Source organism: Argentina silus (genome assembly GCF_951799395.1).
Source record: "Argentina silus genome assembly, chromosome: 1".
NCBI classification, from domain to species: Eukaryota; Metazoa; Chordata; class Actinopteri; order Argentiniformes; family Argentinidae; genus Argentina; species Argentina silus.
The window spans coordinates 11554147-11577679 of NC_139655.1; the positions used below are offsets into that span (position 1 = coordinate 11554147).

General features: G+C 40.7%; 7 protein-coding genes and 1 long non-coding RNA gene across 9 annotated transcripts; 1 reads left to right on the forward strand and 7 right to left on the reverse strand.

The window, feature by feature from the left end:
• Positions 1-1395: 1395 nt before the first annotated feature.
• On the reverse strand, positions 1396-2760 carry LOC310803345 (cystatin-B-like). The gene is made up of 3 exons (XM_083668082.1): positions 2561-2760; positions 2230-2331; positions 1396-1801 (listed from the first exon to the last, which is right to left on the reverse strand). Exons 1-3 carry the CDS (start codon positions 2630-2632, stop codon positions 1673-1675), a joined length of 303 nt encoding a protein of 100 aa, XP_083524208.1. The 5' UTR covers positions 2633-2760; the 3' UTR covers positions 1396-1672.
• A 1123-nt stretch (positions 2761-3883) lies between these two features.
• Positions 3884-5177, reverse strand: LOC310804866 (cystatin-B-like). Its single transcript, XM_083670262.1, has 3 exons — positions 4977-5177; positions 4646-4747; positions 3884-4217 (listed from the first exon to the last, which is right to left on the reverse strand). The coding sequence occupies exons 1-3, from the start codon at positions 5046-5048 to the stop codon at positions 4089-4091; spliced, it is 303 nt and encodes a 100-aa protein (XP_083526388.1). The 5' UTR covers positions 5049-5177; the 3' UTR covers positions 3884-4088.
• A 1050-nt stretch (positions 5178-6227) lies between these two features.
• LOC310811998 (cystatin-B-like) lies at positions 6228-7591 on the reverse strand. Its single transcript, XM_083680383.1, has 3 exons — positions 7393-7591; positions 7062-7163; positions 6228-6633 (listed from the first exon to the last, which is right to left on the reverse strand). Exons 1-3 carry the CDS (start codon positions 7462-7464, stop codon positions 6505-6507), a joined length of 303 nt encoding a protein of 100 aa, XP_083536509.1. The 5' UTR covers positions 7465-7591; the 3' UTR covers positions 6228-6504.
• Positions 7592-8097: 506 nt separating this feature from the next.
• On the reverse strand, positions 8098-10794 carry LOC310811974 (placenta-specific gene 8 protein-like). Of its 2 annotated transcripts, XM_083680351.1 has the most exons (4): positions 10663-10794; positions 10167-10308; positions 9631-9815; positions 8098-9267 (listed from the first exon to the last, which is right to left on the reverse strand). In XM_083680351.1, the coding sequence occupies exons 2-4, from the start codon at positions 10282-10284 to the stop codon at positions 9034-9036; spliced, it is 537 nt and encodes a 178-aa protein (XP_083536477.1). In that variant the 5' UTR covers positions 10285-10308; positions 10663-10794; the 3' UTR covers positions 8098-9033. The 2 variants fall into 2 exon arrangements, with proteins under 2 accessions (XP_083536477.1, XP_083536478.1); XM_083680352.1 differs by having other exon boundaries at positions 9631-9764; positions 10167-10794.
• A 138-nt stretch (positions 10795-10932) lies between these two features.
• LOC310811988 (cornifelin homolog B-like) lies at positions 10933-13009 on the reverse strand. The gene is made up of 4 exons (XM_083680372.1): positions 12905-13009; positions 12468-12584; positions 12213-12367; positions 10933-11886 (listed from the first exon to the last, which is right to left on the reverse strand). Exons 2-4 carry the CDS (start codon positions 12571-12573, stop codon positions 11764-11766), a joined length of 384 nt encoding a protein of 127 aa, XP_083536498.1. The 5' UTR covers positions 12574-12584; positions 12905-13009; the 3' UTR covers positions 10933-11763.
• A 693-nt stretch (positions 13010-13702) lies between these two features.
• On the reverse strand, positions 13703-17284 carry LOC310814752 (cornifelin homolog B-like). The gene is made up of 4 exons (XM_083684252.1): positions 17141-17284; positions 16851-16976; positions 16293-16447; positions 13703-14589 (listed from the first exon to the last, which is right to left on the reverse strand). Exons 2-4 carry the CDS (start codon positions 16972-16974, stop codon positions 14413-14415), a joined length of 456 nt encoding a protein of 151 aa, XP_083540378.1. The 5' UTR covers positions 16975-16976; positions 17141-17284; the 3' UTR covers positions 13703-14412.
• Positions 17285-17976: 692 nt separating this feature from the next.
• On the reverse strand, positions 17977-19586 carry LOC310807449. Its single transcript, XR_014554324.1, has 4 exons — positions 19278-19586; positions 18855-18905; positions 18440-18544; positions 17977-18209 (listed from the first exon to the last, which is right to left on the reverse strand). It is a non-coding gene; the product is annotated as an uncharacterized lncRNA (long non-coding RNA).
• Positions 19587-20483: 897 nt separating this feature from the next.
• Positions 20484-23035, forward strand: LOC310804144 (calcium/calmodulin-dependent protein kinase II inhibitor 1-like). Its single transcript, XM_083669259.1, has 3 exons — positions 20484-20822; positions 21195-21543; positions 21885-23035. The coding sequence occupies exons 2-3, from the start codon at positions 21360-21362 to the stop codon at positions 21968-21970; spliced, it is 270 nt and encodes an 89-aa protein (XP_083525385.1). The 5' UTR covers positions 20484-20822; positions 21195-21359; the 3' UTR covers positions 21971-23035.
• The last annotated feature ends 498 nt before the right edge of the window (positions 23036-23533 follow it).

A 23533-nucleotide genomic window follows, 5' to 3' on the forward strand; every position in this document is an offset into this window, starting at 1 on the left:
ACTGAATGATTCATTGTGTCCATTGTGACTTTGGTCAGGGGTTGCAGCATTCCTAACCCCGGATCCAAAGACTGGTTAAACCCTTGTGAAATGTTTAGTTTGGGTCCCAGCTCCTAAGATTCCTTATGCCATTATCCTCAGTTCATTTCTAAGAGTTAGATGAGCATAAATTGTGACACTGTGTGGCTATTTGTAAGGTGTACAGTACCCATGAAATAAAATAAGTATGTCTGATTCAAACACCTGCAACCTAAAGGGTACATGAGAACCAGAACTTGAAAACAGAGGTCTAAAGAGATGGAGGGAAGTGCAAGTCTATTATTCTTCTGTGGTCTCGCATACTCTTGTAAGAAAAAAAAAAGAAAGAAAAAAACATTTTGGGCCAGGACACAGATTTAGGCCAATCCTGGACTAAATAGCATATTCAATAAAAATAAAAAAATCTCCATTAAAAATGCTTTTCAGTCTAGTATGAGACTTAATCTGTGTCTGGTTAACAAGCCTTTGATGTCTCCCTGAGTTTACTTTTGCATGTGTAAGTGCATATTTTCTCCAATAGACTGAACCTCGCATTACAGGTTTACTGGTATTGAATGTTTATATCTTTGACCTACTGGCATACAAAGATTGATCAATGTTCTAATTAAGAGTTTGATTGTAACTGGCACAGGCCTCAGAAGAACCAGTGGACCACTAAGCAGCCTATGGATATAAACGGAAGATTCAAGATTCTTTATTTATCACGTGCATACAAGTATGCAGTGAAATGCTCAAACATAAAACTTTCCTAGCTTATTACCTGACCAATGATATTTTGTAAACTGTGTCAATGAAGGATACTTTGGTTCTTAAAGATTGGTTCTTAAAGATTGAGTCCCACAGGCTTAACCTGCCTTCCCTCTGTTGGGATAAATGTACCCTCACTTCCTTATGTCCAGTTCTTGTTTCTCAAGGTAATAACTGACCTGAAATGACTGGATTGATGAAAGAAATGTACGGGAGTGGAAACCTCACATTCTTCTATGAAATAATACGTGATCAACAACTAAGAAAGAGGAAGTAGAAGGCATTGCAAAAGTATATGGGGTGTAGTCAGCCCGATGAGTCACTGTCAGGTGCTCTGAGTGAGCAGACCAGCTAAGCCTCTGTCTGGTTGGTTTAGATGGGAGGGATTGGCTAGATGCCACTCACACACAAAACATACAATGCTGTCCTGAAATATTCTTACCAAGACAAATATCTATCTGTGAAACTGTAAATCCATCATCTACTCGACCTGAGAAAAATTAAAGGGACACTTCTCCCATTTGTAACATTTGTAAAGTAAAAGAAGTAAAGTAAAGAATAGCAAAGGCTGGAAAAGCAATACATTCAGAAAATAACATTCAAAACAAAAACCTTGCATGTCTTTTTATTAACTATGTAGCAAAATAGTACCATGTTTACATATTAAACAGAAGAATGGTAAAATGGGTTTTTGTAGCCTAAATAAACACATTTTTCTATCATCTATTCTAGACGTTAAAAAAAATATTATTGAGAGCGTTGGCAAAAAAGACTGACTGGATTGGAAAAGGATCATGATCAATCAGGTGTGCTGAGGTGTGTTGAGAGATTACAGCATAGAGTCGCTAGTTTAGGACCTCTACATCCACCTGAGGCGTCTCCCTAATCAGAAATACTCAATGGGGTCGTGGTGAGCTTTGGAGTCCTGCATGCTGTGCAATGATAGTTTCCCTCCAGCGTGGGGGAGCTCCCGATACACACGCAGATGGATACAATCTTCAGCACCAACATGGACCTGTAAGACAAAAAAGGACGTAAGCAGGATTTGACTAAATGTTAACTGTCAGGATAATACTGTATGCAACTTGTAGAAATTCTGTGTCCAATTTGATGATTGGATCAGTGTAGCCTATGTAACGGAGGTCATTTGAAATCACACTGAAAACTCAAGTGTCACCCTCTGAGAGTTAGGATGTCCTCTTGGCCTAATGTACACGTTTGGGTCTTCCATGTGGAATGTGGATTATAATGATGAGATCATTTCTTCCCAAATAGACAGGGTTCATTCATCAATTTTACAGTTTTGGCTGTAAATGAACCCTGACTCAGGGAAACCCATCATGGAATGTGACTCAATCCACTATGTTGCAGCATGATGCACTAAAGTTTGATCTTTAAGCCTGTAGTAGGCTATAGCCTGTGTGCCTATAGCCTATCTTTTACCTTGATGAAATAGTTAGTCCCAGCCACTAATTGCGTCTTGTATGTCTTCGCTGTGAAAACGTTAAACGTCTTATTTGCTTTTCCCTCTGCATGCGGCTTCACCTGTGCACAAAACAGCATGAGAGACAGGGTCAGATATTTGACAGCTAGCTGCACATAACATACAAACTCTTAAAATATCTGTAAGCGCCCATAGGTCACATTTACCCAGCCCCATTTCTGAACTGTGTAGTCTATAACATTTGGCTGAAAAACTAATAACAGATTGCAACTAATAGACCACTGTATGCGCTTAAAGTGCTGTGGCCAGAGGAAATAGTTTTCAGCCCACCTCATCACAAATCGCCTGGATCTCTTCCGTGGCGTCCTTCGCTTCGGTGGTTCCTCCACAAAGCATTGGCATGGTGGTTGTTGATGATTGACCGGACAACTCAATAGTAGAGACGTAATTGTTGAATTTATAGGATATTGCTGCCTAGATCAATCCAGTGAATCATAACAACCCTTTTGATTTAGGTAGATGATCATATGACTCTATTTTTGGGACATACTATGGTAGCATTAGCCTATAGGTAATAATGCCGCCCATGATATAATGGGTAGACTGTTTATACAGTACAATATCCCCCTAAAAGACACAAGAAAATGTTATCATAAGCTATCAGTTTCAATATTACTGGTTAACAAGCCTTTGATGTCTCCCTGAGTTTATTTTTGCATGTGTAAGTGCATATTTTCTCCAATAGACTGAACCTCGCATTACAGGTTTACTGGTATTGAATGTTTATATCTTTGACCTACTGGCATACAAAGATTGATCAATGTTCTAATTAAGAGTTTGATTGTAACTGGCACAGGCCTCAGAAGAACCAGTGGACCACTAAGCAGCCTATGGATATAAACGGAAGATTCAAGATTCTTTATTTATCACGTGCATACAAGTATGCAGTGAAATGCTCAAACATAAAACTTTCCTAGCTTATTACCTGACCAATGATATTTTGTAAACTGTGTCAATGAAGGATACTTTGGTTCTTAAAGATTGGTTCTTAAAGATTGAGTCCCACAGGCTTAACCTGCCTTCCCTCTGTTGGGATAAATGTACCCTCACTTCCTTATGTCCAGTTCTTGTTTCTCAAGGTAATAACTGACCTGAAATGACTGGATTGATGAAAGAAATGTACGGGAGTGGAAACCTCACATTCTTCTATGAAATAATACGTGATCAACAACTAAGAAAGAGGAAGTAGAAGGCATTGCAAAAGTATATGGGGTGTAGTCAGCCCGATGAGTCACTGTCAGGTGCTCTGAGTGAGCAGACCAGCTAAGCCTCTGTCTGGTTGGTTTAGATGGGAGGGATTGGCTAGATGCCACTCACACACAAAACATACAATGCTGTCCTGAAATATTCTTACCAAGACAAATATCTATCTGTGAAACTGTAAATCCATCATCTACTCGACCTGAGAAAAATTAAAGGGACACTTCTCCCATTTGTAACATTTGTAAAGTAAAAGAAGTAAAGTAAAGAATAGCAAAGGCTGGAAAAGCAATACATTCAGAAAATAACATTCAAAACAAAAACCTTGCATGTCTTTTTATTAACTATGTAGCAAAATAGTACCATGTTTACATATTAAACAGAAGAATGGTAAAATGGGTTTTTGTAGCGTAAATAAACACATTTTTCTATCATCTATTCTAGACGTTAAAAAAAATATTATTGAGAGCGTTGGCAAAAAAGACTGACTGGATTGGAAAAGGATCATGATCAATCAGGTGTGCTGAGGTGTGTTGAGAGATTACAGCATAGAGTCGCTAGTTTAGGACCTCTACATCCACCTGAGGCGTCTCCCTAATCAGAAATACTCAATGGGGTCGTGGTGAGCTTTGGAGTCCTGCATGCTGTGCAATGATAGTTTCCCTCCAGCGTGGGGGAGCTCCCGATACACACGCAGATGGATACAATCTTCAGCACCAACATGGACCTGTAAGACAAAAAAGGACGTAAGCAGGATTTGACTAAATGTTAACTGTCAGGATAATACTGTATGCAACTTGTAGAAATTCTGTGTCCAATTTGATGATTGGATCAGTGTAGCCTATGTAACGGAGGTCATTTGAAATCACACTGAAAACTCAAGTGTCACCCTCTGAGAGTTAGGATGTCCTCTTGGCCTAATGTACACGTTTGGGTCTTCCATGTGGAATGTGGATTATAATGATGAGATCATTTCTTCCCAAATAGACAGGGTTCATTCATCAATTTTACAGTTTTGGCTGTAAATGAACCCTGACTCAGGGAAACCCATCATGGAATGTGACTCAATCCACTATGTTGCAGCATGATGCACTAAAGTTTGATCTTTAAGCCTGTAGTAGGCTATAGCCTGTGTGCCTATAGCCTATCTTTTACCTTGATGAAATAGTTAGTCCCAGCCACTAATTGCGTCTTGTATGTCTTCGCTGTGAAAACGTTAAACGTCTTATTTGCTTTTCCCTCTGCATGCGGCTTCACCTGTGCACAAAACAGCATGAGAGACAGGGTCAGATATTTGACAGCTAGCTGCACATAACATACAAACTCTTAAAATATCTGTAAGCGCCCATAGGTCACATTTACCCAGCCCCATTTCTGAACTGTGTAGTCTATAACATTTGGCTGAAAAACTAATAACAGATTGCAACTAATAGACCACTGTATGCGCTTAAAGTGCTGTGGCCAGAGGAAATAGTTTTCAGCCCACCTCATCACAAATCGCCTGGATCTCTTCCGTGGCGTCCTTCGCTTCGGTGGTTCCTCCACAAAGCATTGGCATGGTGGTTGTTGATGATTGACCGGACAACTCAATAGTAGAGACGTAATTGTTGAATTTATAGGATATTGCTGCCTAGATCAATCCAGTGAATCATAACAACCCTTTTGATTTAGGTAGATGATCATATGACTCTATTTTTGGGACATACTATGGTAGCATTAGCCTATAGGTAATAATGCCGCCCATGATATAATGGGTAGACTGTTTATACAGTACAATATCCCCCTAAAAGACACAAGAAAATGTTATCATAAGCTATCAGTTTCAATATTACTGGTTAACAAGCCTTTGATGTCTCCCTGAGTTTATTTTTGCATGTGTAAGTGCATATTTTCTCCAATAGACTGAACCTCGCATTACAGGTTTACTGGTATTGAATGTTTATATCTTTGACCTACTGGCATACAAAGATTGATCAATGTTCTAATTAAGAGTTTGATTGTAACTGGCACAGGCCTCAGAAGAACCAGTGGACCACTAAGCAGCCTATGGATATAAACGGAAGATTCAAGATTCTTTATTTATCACGTGCATACAAGTATGCAGTGAAATGCTCAAACATAAAACTTTCCTAGCTTATTACCTGACCAATGATATTTTGTAAACTGTGTCAATGAAGGATACTTTGGTTCTTAAAGATTGGTTCTTAAAGATTGAGTCCCACAGGCTTAACCTGCCTTCCCTCTGTTGGGATAAATGTACCCTCACTTCCTTATGTCCAGTTCTTGTTTCTCAAGGTAATAACTGACCTGAAATGACTGGATTGATGAAAGAAATGTACGGGAGTGGAAACCTCACATTCTTCTATGAAATAATACGTGATCAACAACTAAGAAAGAGGAAGTAGAAGGCATTGCAAAAGTATATGGGGTGTAGTCAGCCCGATGAGTCACTGTCAGGTGCTCTGAGTGAGCAGACCAGCTAAGCCTCTGTCTGGTTGGTTTAGATGGGAGGGATTGGCTAGATGCCACTCACACACAAAACATACAATGCTGTCCTGAAATATTCTTACCAAGACAAATATCTATCTGTGAAACTGTAAATCCATCATCTACTCGACCTGAGAAAAATTAAAGGGACACTTCTCCCATTTGTAACATTTGTAAAGTAAAAGAAGTAAAGTAAAGAATAGCAAAGGCTGGAAAAGCAATACATTCAGAAAATAACATTCAAAACAAAAACCTTGCATGTCTTTTTATTAACTATGTAGCAAAATAGTACCATGTTTACATATTAAACAGAAGAATGGTAAAATGGGTTTTTGTAGCCTAAATAAACACATTTTTCTATCATCTATTCTAGACGTTAAAAAAAATATTATTGAGAGCGTTGGCAAAAAAGACTGACTGGATTGGAAAAGGATCATGATCAATCAGGTGTGCTGAGGTGTGTTGAGAGATTACAGCATAGAGTCGCTAGTTTAGGACCTCTACATCCACCTGAGGCGTCTCCCTAATCAGAAATACTCAATGGGGTCGTGGTGAGCTTTGGAGTCCTGCATGCTGTGCAATGATAGTTTCCCTCCAGCGTGGGGGAGCTCCCGATACACACGCAGATGGATACAATCTTCAGCACCAACATGGACCTGTAAGACAAAAAAGGACGTAAGCAGGATTTGACTAAATGTTAACTGTCAGGATAATACTGTATGCAACTTGTAGAAATTCTGTGTCCAATTTGATGATTGGATCAGTGTAGCCTATGTAACGGAGGTCATTTGAAATCACACTGAAAACTCAAGTGTCACCCTCTGAGAGTTAGGATGTCCTCTTGGCCTAATGTACACGTTTGGGTCTTCCATGTGGAATGTGGATTATAATGATGAGATCATTTCTTCCCAAATAGACAGGGTTCATTCATCAATTTTACAGTTTTGGCTGTAAATGAACCCTGACTCAGGGAAACCCATCATGGAATGTGACTCAATCCACTATGTTGCAGCATGATGCACTAAAGTTTGATCTTTAAGCCTGTAGTAGGCTATAGCCTGTGTGCCTATAGCCTATCTTTTACCTTGATGAAATAGTTAGTCCCAGCCACTAATTGCGTCTTGTATGTCTTCGCTGTGAAAACGTTAAACGTCTTATTTGCTTTTCCCTCTGCATGCGGCTTCACCTGTGCACAAAACAGCATGAGAGACAGGGTCAGATATTTGACAGCTAGCTGCACATAACATACAAACTCTTAAAATATCTGTAAGCGCCCATAGGTCACATTTACCCAGCCCCATTTCTGAACTGTGTAGTCTATAACATTTGGCTGAAAAACTAATAACAGATTGCAACTAATAGACCACTGTATGCGCTTAAAGTGCTGTGGCCAGAGGAAATAGTTTTCAGCCCACCTCATCACAAATCGCCTGGATCTCTTCCGTGGCGTCCTTCGCTTCGGTGGTTCCTCCACAAAGCATTGGCATGGTGGTTGTTGATGATTGACCGGACAACTCAATAGTAGAGACGTAATTGTTGAATTTATAGGATATTGCTGCCTAGATCAATCCAGTGAATCATAACAACCCTTTTGATTTAGGTAGATGATCATATGACTCTATTTTTGGGACATACTATGGTAGCATTAGCCTATAGGTAATAATGCCGCCCATGATATAATGGGTAGACTGTTTATACAGTACAATATCCCCCTAAAAGACACAAGAAAATGTTATCATAAGCTATCAGTTTCAATATTTAAAACATGTATAGAGTGAACCTGTAATCATTTTCAGCCTTTTTACGAGTTATAACTGAACTCCCCTACATACTCCTTTTGGTTTATTCGAAGGAGTGGCTTGCTACAAGATTTGGACAGCAGTCACGGAAGTCACGGAACTCCCCCAGAATCCAGGATTGCCATTAAATAACTACCAGGCAATTTTTCACAATTGAATTATGTTGGGTATGGGGCAAATATTGACATTGTTATATTGGTAATGGCACCCCCTGTGATTTAGCTTCAACTAGTTGTGTAAATATTTACTCTGCTGTCTTTATCGCGAACATCTCTTATTGAGTCATATGGCAGACAAACATATCACAGAAAAACAGAGATGTCCTCATACAGAGTAGGTTTTAATCAAGTATAATATAACAGGACCATACTACAATATACGACAACAGAGAATAAATCCATACGGTATAAAATACATTCCCTTCCCTAATGTACAGCAATGTTCTTACTGCTATGGAAATTAAATCAAGGGACGGATGGAAGCCAGCAAGGTCAATCACAGTACATCATCTGCTCACAGTCATATCTAAGATGTGCAGTCTGCCGAGCTCCTCCTCACCCTGGCCACAGGTAATAACAGCCTGGCTCAAGGTACATGGACTCATCTTCTGGAATGCAGGGAGGCAACAAAAGTTTACATACAGTGCATCAGGGGCGGCTGGTGGAGGTAGAAATCAGAGGATGGGCTCATTGCAATGCATGGAATGAAAAGAGTAATGTGTTCGATACCATTCCTCATTCCCATCCCATTCAATACAATGAGCCTGTCCTCCGATTTCTACCTCCACCAGCCTCCCCTGCAGTGCATAGTGTGCTACAAGTGCTGATATTGATTATAATGTATGATCATCATGATGTTGATCATGATGTATGATTACAATTTTGCATTGTTATAACATACAGCGATGTACATACACTTGTTATACACAGCCATTTGGGACTGTTTTGAAATAAATAAATACTTGCATTTCACAGTTGGTCTACTACTTTAAACTTGAGCCATACATTAATTCATACAGAAAATTCCCTTTTTGGTTTTTACTTTTAGACCTACTGAAGATTGAAAATATCCTTTGATATTATATATAGGCTAAACCTGTTTCACTACACTGACATCAAAACCTCAGGAGTATATCAATATAGAAGTGCTGAATTCCACAATCTTCCATTGATGATGATGGATCACTTCTACATTACTAATCCCCATGACATCACCACCAAAGAGTCAGACTGAGCCAATGAGGTCAGAGGTCAAAGGTTACATGAACCTGGTGTTTGTAACAGCCTGAGGGCCAGCGGAGGAGAACATGGGCTGGCAGGAGATGACGTTAGGCTGGGAGGCCACCACCATGGGCTGGATCCCTGGCAGCATGGTGGGCTGGGTGTTGATGAGGGTGAAGGTCTGGCTGCGTCTCTTGATCTCCCGGGCTATCTGGCACCAGGAGCACACGTTGCAGAATGTGGAGTACACACAGTCCTGGGTCATGTCCCCCTGAGGACAGAAGACACACACATCAGTGTGTATATAGTGTCATTTTATCATTAGACCTTATACTGTGTAGAAATCCTGGTGTCCTGGTATCTTTACACACAATGAATTGCTTTGAGGTTTCATAGAAAAGGACCGAGCAGGGATTTCAAATCCAAGAATGTTGTAAGATTTAATTGACTGTAATTACAGCGTAGTGTGCGGCCAGTTTCCAAACCCACTTTTCTTGTGCTCTTAGCAATACCTCACACTTGCACAGTCCTTAATAACTAAACAGACTAGGTCCAGTGTGGGTCCAAGTCCAGAGATTAGGTAGTGCTTTAGAATACCCATACTTGCAGTGAAATGCCCCTTTCATTCACCCACCTGGATGCCATAGCGGTTGCGCGCCCCCACCCTCATGGCCATGGACACAGGTGGTGTGCAGGATGGGATGCCCCCCATCTGCAAGGTAATCCACAACACATCCAGCAGGGGGAGGCAGAAGCACTCGCCAAACTCTGAGGTAGTGGTACAGGCAAAGCAAGGAAAGCACCAATAGGCAAAGCAACCTGTTGAGGCAAAGCGATTCAGGTGCAGGAAAGAGATCTGTTATCACTGATAGAAGGCTCTTATCTTACTCTACTTAATTAGAAGATGATTAAAGTGGTTGTTTTTCATTCCCACTCTCATCTGAATTATTTGGATATGGTTTATTTGCGTCTCAAAATAAGTCTACAGTAACTTAAAACATGAGGTGATAGTTAGGTTGGGTGAAATTTGAACAATGTACTAACAGAACTTTATGTAAAATGTTGATGTTTTGGGGCATACGATATCCAGAACCTAAAAGGGCAGTGTGGTTCAAATCCAGCACATTATGTGTGCTGAGGTGGATGAAACAAACAAATGAACAGACTCACAGACATGTAAATCATCAAAGCAGCCACAAATGCTGGTGCTCCACTGGTTGGAGTGGACTGCTATCAGAGCTGGAGGCTGGGGCTGCTGCTGGTTATTGTTAATAATCACATTTGCCATGGTTGCCGATCAACAAAGGAATACCTGGGCCATAAAAACAACAACAACAACAACAACAACAACAATGGACCATTTTCATGACTTTCCTTTAACCTTTACCCTTCAATGCAAACTTGATATTACCCCCCTAGACCTGCAAAAGTAGCCCAACGTCCTTCATCTCTAATACAGTCTTCCTTTCTGATCTTCCATAGAATTGTATGGTTCATTAAAACCCATCCAAAATAATCACAGCAGTTTTTCTTGAGAAATAAATGCACATTGTCACCCAAATAAACATGAACACTGCTCTATCAAACAAATAGTTTATCATTTCAGCCTATTTCAACTAGTGATATGCTCCTCTGAGATACAATTTTCAAAACACATTACACTCACCTGAAGTCGTCAAGTCTCCCTTTATCCAGGATCGTGATACCGTAGCTCCAGAGCAAGGATGATATTTAGCCTATCATGGAGGAACGAGCCTATCATGCCTGGACTGGTCACTATTTGCATGTGTGTGGTTTGCATAGGACCCATGTCATGGAGAAAGGCTGGGACTGTACACTAAATCCTGTATATTTATACTGTAAACACAACTAATAGTAGATATCTGATTGTATGTTGTTGTTTTTTTCCGATAATCACATATGTTAATTATTGCAATACAAGTCCATGCATTTAATGTACAGCATGAGCATAGACAATCAGTGGTATGTAAAGATCTAGATTTCATCAAGGTTTTATGTACATGCATGTTAACAAATGTTTCACATAGGAGAAAACAATCAAAAGCAAGAGAGCAAACAGCAGAATAACTACAGTTCATCATACATTATGGAATTATACAGTAGGCTACAGGCTACTAAAAACTGTAAATGAAAATGCCACTTGATTTGCATTATCATGCTAGTGCTGTTATGTGGGTTGGGTCGGATTAAGATCTGGTATCTATTTGCAGAAAGACTGGGAGGGCTGTGTTGTCTTATCTGCATTAGCAACATTCCACATACCTTCATGCACTGATTCTGAATCAGTCATCAGCTGGCATTTGTCATGCCCAAAACTGATTAGTCATCAAACGCTCAAAACTGAAACCAGTGTTGGTTTATAACACATGAGTGGGGTTCAGTGATGACATAGTAGTGATGGCATGAGATAAAATACAGTCAATAGAGGACAGAGACAGAGGGTTCAGACCATGTTGAAGCTGGGTACTGTGATTACACTAACAAGAGGAGGAGTCTGATGATGAGGAAGAAGAAGATGAGAAGAAACTATGTCCTTGTCTTGTCTGGGCATGGATGAGGATGAGGATGAGGATGAGGATGAGGATGATGATGAGGAGCAGAAGGAGGAGGAGAGGCAGGAATGCCCAACAGCCCTACTGTTGATGAGGATGATTTTCATAATGATGATGATGATGATGATGATGATGATGATAATGATAGTGATTATAAGGAGGAGGAGGGAGGAGGAAGAGGAAGAGCGAGGTGATTATGTAGCTCGTGAGCGGATGAGGGTGACGGGTGAGAGGCGGGTCTTCATCTCTCTTGACATTTGACACCAGGAGCAGGGCAAGCAGAAGAAGGAATAGACACAGTCATTACACATGGTGCCCTGTGAGAGAGAGAGAGAGAGAGAGAGAGAGAGAGAGGGAGAGAGAGAGGGAGAGAGAGGGAGAGTGCAAGAGACTATTTACATTACAACTGATCTGGGATCAGTAAACACAATAATCAATAACAAAGACTGGAGAAAACATCTGATGAGAGTCCATAATGGTGTGAATTGACATCAGAATAGACATCAGCTTTCCTGAGACTTGGAAGTCTGGCAACATGAGACTAGAGAGATGTGAACTGATAGCAGACAGACATTACGCACATCCAAATATCAGAAGGTAAAACGTATAACCCTTTTGGTGATTGTGTACCGTATGTTCTTACCTCAATGCCGTAGCGCTGCCGCAAGGAAACCCTCATAGAGAGAGAGATGGGAGGGATGAAGCCGAAACCATCTAACAGAGGCAGACACAGACACTCTCCAGCTTCCCGAGACGTCTTACAGGCAAAGCAGGGAAAGCACCAGAATGCAAAGCAACCTACAAAGGAACTTGTTATTACTATTAAATGGATTTACACGCACGCACGCACACACAGATAAACTCACACACAGATAAACTCACACACAGATAAACTCACACTCAGCCATTTCCTTGGTGCAATCACAGATGCCAGAGCTCCACTGGTTTGAGGTACTGGTCTGAACAAGTGGCTTAGGTTGCTGGATGACCATCTTGTTAGACATGGTGACGGATCCTGAATCAAAGCCAAACATAAAGCTTTATTTGACTACTTCTCATTTGACTATATCAAAGGTAGCATCCACCAAATCAGCTCTCATTCAAATGTATTTGGTTATGATATCATGCATGCCGTTGAATGTCATCATAACATGTTTGCAACAATCTGTCTTTTACTACTTGCTGCTATTACCATTACATAGTGCTCTATTTTTCTTATCTCATATACAATCAGTCAATCAATCAAATATTATTATGGCTGAAGCACGTTTCAAGTATTTTCCTAACAGTGCCCTGAACCGTAATAGCTTCGTTCATAGACGTAGCTACTCTTACCTTCGTTAGTCTCAGAGAAGAGGAGAGTGAAGAGAGAATCTTATTGACTCAAACATAGCAAGGAAGTAAGGCGTCTTATAGATGGGGCGAGGGAAAGAATGTTTCAACACACTGGATGATGCATTGTAAACCTCTCCCTCACACTAACTGGTCCATCCAGTTTAGCTTGTAGAAATAGCTGGGACTCTCAGACATTTGATCTTTCTGATAACCCCTTAATCTAAACCTCAGATATACAGCCGGTGACCCCTATATTACCTCAGCTTGAGATTTACTTCAGAGGGAATAGTGGGGCAGAACAATAGTTGGATTGCCCTGAATTTGCACTCATACAGGTTGATAAGGAGAGCAAGGATTGTACAGTATCTACTTTTTGTCCTCCCACACACTTCTGTCTATGTAAGACAGTTGTCCCAGCTAAATAACTCTACACACAGAAGGTTACCTCCTTGGTTATATTCATTAAACTATTGGATGGGCAAATAGGTTTTAGACAGTACAGGAAGTTGTGTAACAACTATGTAATTCATTATTAATAAACTAAATTATAAACTATGCAAATGCTATTTGCTTTTTGCATTTAACACGCCTTATGGCACTCAAGGTACGCTCTGATATCTTAGAGTAGTTTACCAGCATAGTACAGAATTTGCTCCAGTGTTGTAAAGTGTGTGAAAGAAGGTTATCCCTGGGCTAGGGAAACTTAACACTTTCAGTTTGTTGGCCTCCCATCAGTCCCTTTAGGACCAAACAGCAGAGAAATAGAACAGGCTTATATTGACATTTAGGTAAGTCATAACAAGTTTAGGACAACCATTTAATGGGCAAACATTTATGTCAACTGGCATAATATTATTTACAATCTGCAAAACGTCATCTTGGATGAATGTTACAGTAGAATAATAATAATGAGTGACTACGAATAAGCATGCATTTAGTATTTGTTGTTGCATTTTTGCATGATGATGGCAGTGACTGTCTATTCCTAAGTCACTGGCTTCAACAGAATGTCACTCATCATCATCATCATCCCTCTTTCTTCCCTAATCCCTCCAATGACTGCATCCTCAATTGAGTGTAGGACACAGGGGGGGGCAGGTGTGACATGACCCCCCCCCCCCTCACCTTATATCATTAACTTTTTTCAATTCTAGTGAGGTGGCTAAGCACAGTGAAAATATGTTTATTCAAAAAGTAAATCAATATTCAGACAAGGTAGTGATCATTTAGGCCAATAGACATCAGATGCTGGAGTTTACATCTGAAATGTGTACAGACCAAGAATAGGTGGAGAAGGGAACTGAAGGTGGGCAGAAGGGAGAAGGGAGAAGGAGGGTGGAGCTGACACAAAACACAGTGCAGGATATAGTTGCCCCTAGAAGCTGAACTGAGGTAAGTTTTCTGTTTGCCCTACTAGTGATCAAAGACAGACTTCAGATTTGGAGAGGGTAAGCTGATCCTACATCTGTGCCTACAGGCAACTGTTATTTCAGTCTCTCTGAAGGCGTCTAGATGAGGTGCACCCCCTGCAGGGAAGTCAGAGTGGTGTATCTGTTGGAGGAGGAGGTTGTGGAGAGTTTGGAGTTGGCGTGGGTGGTGGCTCGTCTCTTGAGCTCACGGGAGATCTGGCACCAGGACAGAGGGTAGCAACAGCAGCCATAGAAACAGTCGCTCCACACTCCCCCCTGATGGACATGAGAGAGAGAGAGAGAGAGAGAGAGAAAGAGAGAGAGAGAGAGAGAGAGAGAGAGAGAGAGAGAGGGAGAGAGAGAGAGAGAGAGAGAGAGAGAGAGAGAGGAGAAGGAGAAGGAGAAGGAGAGAGAAAGTGAGTGGGCAACACAGGGCTGAAAACATGTAGGCTCTTTGAATATTTAAACAAAAACTATGGACTGAAAAAGCACTACAATTAAATGTAAAGGTCTTGAAATATTTGAGATGCCACCATTTGCACACACACTGACAGTATCTATTTGGTGTAGAAGAGCTCTCTCTAGGGACAGAAGTGGTGTACTGCAGGACAGTCCTCAGTGATCACTCATACACACAGGTATATGAGGCAACCTCACAGGTAGATAGATATTGATGTCTAAAAGGTCAACTCTTAATTAGTACATTTATCAAGACATTCTGTCCATGTGAAAACCTGCAGACACATGAATCTCTTACTAGCTGCTGTATCTCTATACGGTAGTTGAAACCCTGCCTCTGCAGCCCACTCCATCTCAGTGGGCCGACATCATTATATCTCTTTGGCTGCACTCCAAGAGCGGGTTTCAGGCCAGCGCCAGTTCTCCTCTTATCTCTCCTTTTTCATGTTCATCTCTGGGACTTTCAGCTTGTTGAAGCCCATTGCCTGGCCCTGGCATGATAGTCTTTGCTGTGTTGTCTTACCCACATTTGCCCCTGCCAAGTGCATTGTCAGTGACTGAGACTGTGGGAGCAGATGACTGGCGTCATATTAGCGTTTGTTTACTGTGGACAAACAGCTACAACTATCAACACCAGCTACTAGGGTCTGTGTACAGTGGCTACATCCCCAATAGACTGCACTCTCAGGGGCTCTTTGCCGGACAGAGTTTAATGTAAATCAGGACGAGGCCTAATTCTACTTATATTAATCCAGAGTAAAAAAATTGATTTCTGAAACACCGCTTAACTTCGGATTACATAGTTCTGGACTATGGAGTCTCTGACTAAAATAAGTAAGGATTAATTTGATGGTCTATGTGGCGTTGCTTCACAAACATGGGATGGAACACAAATTGCAATTGTTTGTCATGGAGAGCACTGGAACAACCTGTCACATGACACAAGCAGAGCCTAAATATAGTCAGGAGTTAGCCGAACAATGGAGCTTCTTAATCCTGGACTAGATTCCTTGTCTAAAATGTACTGCACTAATCTGTAGTTAAACCTGCCCCTGGCCAGGTCTAATTTAAGACTTCTAGGGCTGGTTTCACAGACAAGGCTTAAGCCTAGTCCTAGACTAAAAAGCATCCTCAGTGGCAATTTGCCATTGAAAGTGTGAATTAGTCCAGGACTAGGTTTAAGACTTGTCTGTGAAACCAGCACCTAATCTTTCTTCTGGAGATCAGACTTTTAAAATCTAGACTAGAAAAAGTCTGAGACTATTTTAAACCATGTCTGAGAAATGCAATTTTAGTTAGTCCAGTTTAAAAGTGGAATTTAGTCTAGGATTAGGATTAATCTGTGTCCGGGAAACTGCCTTTCAATATTACTATACTCTAAAATGTTAAATGTTCACTTCACTTGTCACATTTTCATAGCACTATTATAGCACAGGAGATTAAAATACTGTAATGATATGTAATGTATACTGTAATGGATCAATAAAAAAGTGTTTACATATCCCACAGTAAGACCTCACCTTTATGCCGTATCGTTCTCTGACGGAGGCGCGCATGGCCAGAGAGGCAGGAGGCACACAGCTGATACAGTCCAGCAGGGGTAGGCAGGGACACGCTCCTGCAGCACTGGTCGTCTTACACGCAAACACAGGCATGCACCACAGAGCCAAGCAGCCTGCGGACACACATACACACACACACACACGCATACATGCATACACGCATAGACACATACACACACACACACGCATACATGCATACACGCATAGACACATACACACACACACACGCATACATGCATACACGCATAGACACACACACACACACACACACACACACACACATTTTTGTTTTTGTTTCCGATCAACCAAAAGTAGCTTTCCATCAGCGAAAAAAAAAAAGACATACAGGTAAGCCATATTCCAATGGCTGATCATTTACTTATGATCTAACCTAGATATGTGTTAGAATGGCGAGGTCACATTATTGTGAGGAAGACATTTGTTAGGCCAAGTAAAGTAATGACACGGCAAACACTTATTCATGGTCAGGCAAAAGAACTGACAACAGACACTCACAATCGCCCATGTCTTGCCAGCAGTCACACAGCCCTGTGCTCCACTGTCCTGCCTCTGCCTGCAGCATGTTCCCCGGCTGGGCCCGCACCACCAGGGGTAGCTGGGAAAATCCATCCCTGTCCATAGCTGACCAGTGGGGAGAGAAGAGTGACAGAGAGTAGCAGAGAACTGTTGCGCTCAGACATTCTATTGAATGCGACTTTGAATAAAGAGATAACAGTCCAACTGTTCATTCAGCAGTGGAAACCCACGAGTTACACAAACAATTTGAGTAGATAAGCATACTGTACCTGCTAGAGGCTCCTTGCTGTGTCGGAGACACAGACTGGGTTGGGGATATGGCTATTTGCTAGTGTGAAGAAGGGAGAGAGTCTAGAAAGGACTGTAGGGATCCAGTCTAGAAGCCTCTCAGTGAGTATTTACCCCTCAGTCCCCTCAGGTAGCTGGACAATCATGTTTTACCTGCTTGCCTGTCCTCACCCCTTGGTGTATAGTATAAACAGTCAACAACTGGGGGATAAACAAGAATGCTCTAAAATTCCCATTGAAATCTATGGGGATCTGCTGATCTGACAACTTTATTTTATATTGTATTTCTGTTAAATTGCTGTTACTGAGATTATGGTTTAGAGCACACTGTTGAATACAACATCACTAACAGTAAGCTATTATGCCTTCACCTGAAAGGTTTCATGTTGTTATTACTGTTGTTGTTGTTGTTGTTGTTGTTGTTGTTGTTGTTGTTATCATTATCGTTATCACTAAAAGTCATAGCCCAGTATTGTAAATCTGTGAACTTGTGTGAGAATTTCCATGATCCTGATTGTGAATCTATGAATCTGTGATCTTGTTTGAGAATTCCCATGACGCTGATGTCACTAAGAGATAGAGATCAAGGGACTTCAGTCGTGTGAGAGTCGCCCCTATGAAACCCAAGCGCTCCCCTGTTCTGTATAGGGGATGTGGCTGACTGATGCATATTGCATTGACCACATGCTTAACGAAGCATGTTACTGATTGTGGCTTCACAGTATGGCTATGCAAACCCAATATCATCATATCTTTGTCGAGGGTAGGTAGAGCAACACAAACACACAAACTAATTGAACACACGACACAAGGCGAATTAGCAGTTAGAGAATACACCTTTATTGATACTGTATGTGTAATATGTTTAAATGACTGATTGTACAGTTGTAGTGATGATTATGATTAAAGTTATATTGAGAGAGAGAGAGTTCTGAGTTCTCCACAGCTTTGCCTCCTTGCCCTCTTCTTCAGGTCAGAGGGGGGTACCGGGCCTCAGGTAGCCTTTATGACATACGTTGCGTAAGTCCCAGTCCAGATGGTCGTTGAACTCTACAAAAAGGACAGACAGACGTCCTCTGATCAGCCAAATACAATATTAGTAATCGAGGAAATTCTGTACATATGGGTAAAGACCATTCAAATAATGCTATAAAAATAATAAAATAATAAAGTAATGTACGCACTTAAACACACACACACACACACACACACACACACACACACACACACACACACACACACACACACACACACACACACACATACACACTCTTACTCACTATATAGGTTATTTTTGCTGCAAAGGCATTTCAAAAGTTGTTCTTTCTCTCCAAGGGTTTCGGGAAAGAGTGGTGTGCGGCAGACTCCAATACCATTGGGACGAACTGGGAGAAGGAAATTCATTTATCTATTAATTAATTAAATCATATAATAACAGATGGTATAACATTAGAAAATATGCACATACATTATCATTGCCATTATAGTTATAGCTGATGATGATCAATCTATACAGTCTTTCATGGTGTTGATTGTTTTTAATTAACAAATAGATTAGGCTTCCATTCCATCACTACCATTTATCTATTTATTTTCTTGTCTTCTGACCTTTGTCATTGATATGATAATTCCTCTACTGTCCCAAGTTTCAGACACTTCGGACTAAGCACTGTTCAGCTATGCAGCAATGCTCACCTTTGCATCTGCACTTACGGAGAAGTTGTTTCATAGTCCATTTGGCTGAGGCTACACATAATAGAGAAGAGGTTGATTTAATCATTTTCCCCATAAAAAATGTTTTCAGAAAAAATCTTTAACAAATGTTGAAATGGAAAAGTTCATCACTGATCAACTACATGGGACAATTCACAGTCTCAATAAAGGATGTGAAATATTACCTTTACACTTTCAAGGGATGATTTCAATCATTAACCATGCGATGTTCAAGTGTGAGATACAGTATGTTCATTGAGGTATTAACTGTGACTGGGTAGAACTGACTATGTGCAGGTGTGAGGTATACATTTACCTCTGTCGTGCAGACGGTGTAACAGAGAGCTGTGAAACAAACATCTACCTGAAATGTATCATGTATGTTATGTAATGTATAATATTTACCTGTGTTGTCGCACCAGATGGAGGCAAGGATGATCAGTAGGAAAGTCACACACATGAGCTTGGACATGATCGCAGCTGTGGACAAGGTACCACTGGGTTTGCTTTCTTCTTAGTAAAGTATCAGTGTTTCAGAGGAATAGGATAATAAGTTAGAGGAATCGCCGCTTTATAGGAATCAACCCCTTTACCTGTCTAATGTTTGGCCACCCCTTATCTTGCAGTCACCTACGTTGGTCTCCTTTGTGCAGGTTGTGTTTCATCCACAGAGATAGATAGGTCTGAACAGGTCTCTGGGGCTTTTTGTTTTTCAGTTTCACACTGTGTGTGTGCCATCATCCCTGGAATGTGAAGATAAAGCACAGGAACAGGAAACATCTACAGTATAAATTCCACACATTGTCTTCAGTGTCACAAGAGCTGTTGTTGTTCCAGAATGGTGTTGTTTTTCATTTTCACCAGAAAACATTAAATCCACTGGAAATCAGAGACTACAAACTAAATGGTGACAGATCATTATCCATTCATAAGAGATTGATGTCTCAACTATATGTTTTAATATACAATAAAACAATTTAGAGGCCTGCCTGCAACTCATTTAACATTATATATGCTGGTTGGTGTGTTATATCAGTCATTGTTAGTTAGCTTTGAGAGTCTTCTGGTCAATAGGGAAAGGATGACACTACCAATAAATGGTATCCTCTCCCTGGCACACAGTGTACCCACAAAAGATTATTTTCAGTGAGGAAAAAGCTGCTAGTTGAAATATGTATTGGTGAGGTGAATCACAGAAAAGTGACAGTCAAATCATGTCACAGTCAAATCATGAATTCTGTTAAAAAGGTGTGTCATTTGGATGACACGAGTGAGTCACACTTGTTAAATTACGCATTGCTTGGTTGGCGACAACATAGTTTACATTTCTTAGTTACTTGTTTACTAATTTGTGGCACACTATGATGGTGCGTTCGGTTCCCGAGTGGGAAATAACCATTAGAACAATCAGTATGGTGATAGGCCTACCAGAGTTTACGAGTTGTGACGTATCCTCTGTAACCTTACATTCTCGTCAGAAAACAGACGCTGATTTTGACAGTAAATGGCAAAAATGTCAACAGTATTGATCTTTCTGTACAATTTCAACATATTTAATTCTTAACAATCACATGTATGCGTGTTAACGTGCATTATGAATTGCAAACGAAATCTCATTGGTTGAAGAGTTGTTCCCACTGCTGAAGCACTCCAATGCATTCATGTCGGAGTTATGATTTCACCAACTGGGAGCTACGAGATCACGAAAACCAAACGAATACACCATCAGTCCCTCACAGTGACGTACTGACCAATGTGACTCTCAGCCACAACACAAGGAAATACCCAGTGAGAGTTACGACGAAACAAAAAAAAGGTGCTGCTTCTTTAGGTCAACACTTCCTCAGCGCCACTCCAAGGGGATAAGATATGAACAACAACGCCGCTATAACAGATCGTTAAAGAGGAATCAACTTCATATTGATCACGACTTTTCTTTGTAAGCTAAAGGTAAGAGACTTATATTTATTGAAAAAGACACTTAATATCAGTTATTTTCGACAGATTGTTCAATTACATGCTGATATAGGTACACATGTGGGAGTACTGACAGGTTATGATAAACAACGCAACACTATAATTCACAAGTCCATTAATTAAATACAGCCGTTGTCTTTTATGTAGCCTACTACAGTAGAACACACGAATAAAATAAAAGGTATAGTAGAACTGTCTCGATACAAGCTCAATGATATGATTACGAATTATGTAACAGTTCATCGTTCATTCTGCTGTTTCAGCGGAAAGATCGCGTCTTATTATGGCATGGTCATTCAGACTAGGACGGAGCGGGTTTCATGACAATTATTCTCTCATACGCAGGTTGTGGTAAAGCGACATTTCTGCTGCTTTCTCTTCTCGACGATTCCCTACATTGTTTAATGCCATTGCGGAAGTAAAGACAACCTCAACGTGAGAAAAATAGAGAATTTCTGAGGACATCTAGTGGAGACAACAGAGACAGCGCGCGCCCTGTCTCAGTCAGAGATGTACGGAACGTCAGGAATGTCCGAATTGATCCCACCGAATGGCCCGCGACAACCCGGTTCAGCCGGTCAGTATAACCCGGGGCATTCTCAGGTGGCGCTGAACGGACATGGCGCTGGTCCCAACCCCCAGAGACTTGGGCAACGGGCACCCAAGCTCGGGCAAATCGGTCGTACCAAGAAAGGTGAGCCAAGTAAAAAGCATTCCCCCCCACTCTATACAACCACAAAATAGTGACGGTACTAGGCCCATTTTACATAGTTGTGAAGTGATCAGGAGGACATTTTACACCATTTAAACGCAACACTGTTTATAATAGGCCAACAATACACCTTATCTGTCATGATCAGCCTTCTTGCATCTCATATCCAAATATAGTGCAGAACTAGGATTCTTCTCGTACGTTAATGTAACCTATCAGTAGAGATTTATGGTTATTGTGTAGGCCTAACATTTGACAATTCAAGAGTCCTTTTGACCCACAGCTGTCAAACCCTTACCCTCCTGTACCCCTTTCTTTCCCAGTGGACCTAGAGGATGAGGATGTGGATGATATCATGAACAATAATGGACAATGTCCTGTATCCCTCGATCTCTCCCCTGTCTCCTAACTACACCTACTGTGCCAACGACCCTGGACGCCAAATTGAACATGAAATCTGGCCTTGATCGCTTTAAGTGACCTCACCTGCAGCTTATGACAGCTGAACATGGCACAAAAAGGACTATTCTATTGCCAGAATTCTATACCGTGCATCAGTGGCTTGTATATATTGTGTTTATCTTATCTACTTTCAAACTGTGAATGAATTGTACTGCTCTCTCTATACCTCAGTAGTAGACTCTCTGCACTTGGAAAGGAGAGTGTAGATACTCTGTTGAGCTTCTAAAGGGCTACATTTGATTACACTTGTTAAATAGGAAGGTAAAATGCAACCATCCTTGTTGGTTGAAGTTACTGATTCTACAAGGTGGATGCCGTCTTACGGAGGGAAGCCTGTTAACCTGTAACGCTCAGGAGGAACATTGAGTTACTGACTTATATCTCTGGCACTCTCACATTGACGTGGTGTACCATTGCTGTGGAATAATCATTATTATGGAAAAGTTTATTTGAAGAGGTCACTACTGATTTTTTCTTTAAAAGCTACTATTTGTTATTACATGGTTACCTTATTTAAAATAATTATGAATGGACATTCTTTCAAACACATGTTTTAAAATAATTTATATGAATATGTTTTGTTTTCTTATGTTATGCAGTAACGGTGCACTTTGTTGGAATGAATGTTATATATGTGATGAAATGTTACATATTTCTATGCACGGATTCTATTGAAGCATCAAAATGTGATAAGGTCTCGATGTTTTCAAGGGCTACTCTCTCTGGTGTTTAAAATACATTATAATTTGTCTCAAGGTTATTAAGTGAACTAAGGGCAACGTTGATCCAACCAGTGTCTTTAAAGGCCGACTCAGCAGTATGACATCATCATACACAATGGAATTAAGTACTAAGGAAGCAGCCTTTCACTGTTGTAACTAAAAAAGCTGCTGTCCAGACATTTAGCTTAAATTGACAGGATTGTTGTGTGCATTGATTGTGAACATTTGCATGAAAATGGAAGATCATTAGAAATAAAACAGATAATTGTGATATATTTTTTCCAATCAAATTTATTCAACCCAGCCTCCAAATTATTACGTTCAGGGGGATCGCTTCTACAGACCAAAAAATACGATCTGTGTGGTGGTATTATCTAACTGTACTGGCAGGTAAATACGGAACACAGAACATCACATACGGAGGTGGCGGGGTGGCAGAGGCAGAAACCACCCGACTTGAAACCCTAACATTGCTGGATCAAATCAGGATGGAGACACTATTTTTTGTTGTTGCTTATGGTAATATTTGCTAATGCCTACTCCTAACAACTTACCCTAACTGTAACCAGTCGAAGTGAATGCCTAATACTGCCTAACTGCCATGCAACACAACCAGACCCCTGGTTGTGTTGTTGTCGATGAAGCATGAATCGGCCTTTGCGCAATGTATCTTATGTCAAAGCAGGTGGTCAAATGCTGATAATACAATCCCCTAGACCATATTTCCTTGGTTTGCAGAAACAATCCCCCAGAATGTAATCATTTGGAGACTATGTTGGAGTTATTAT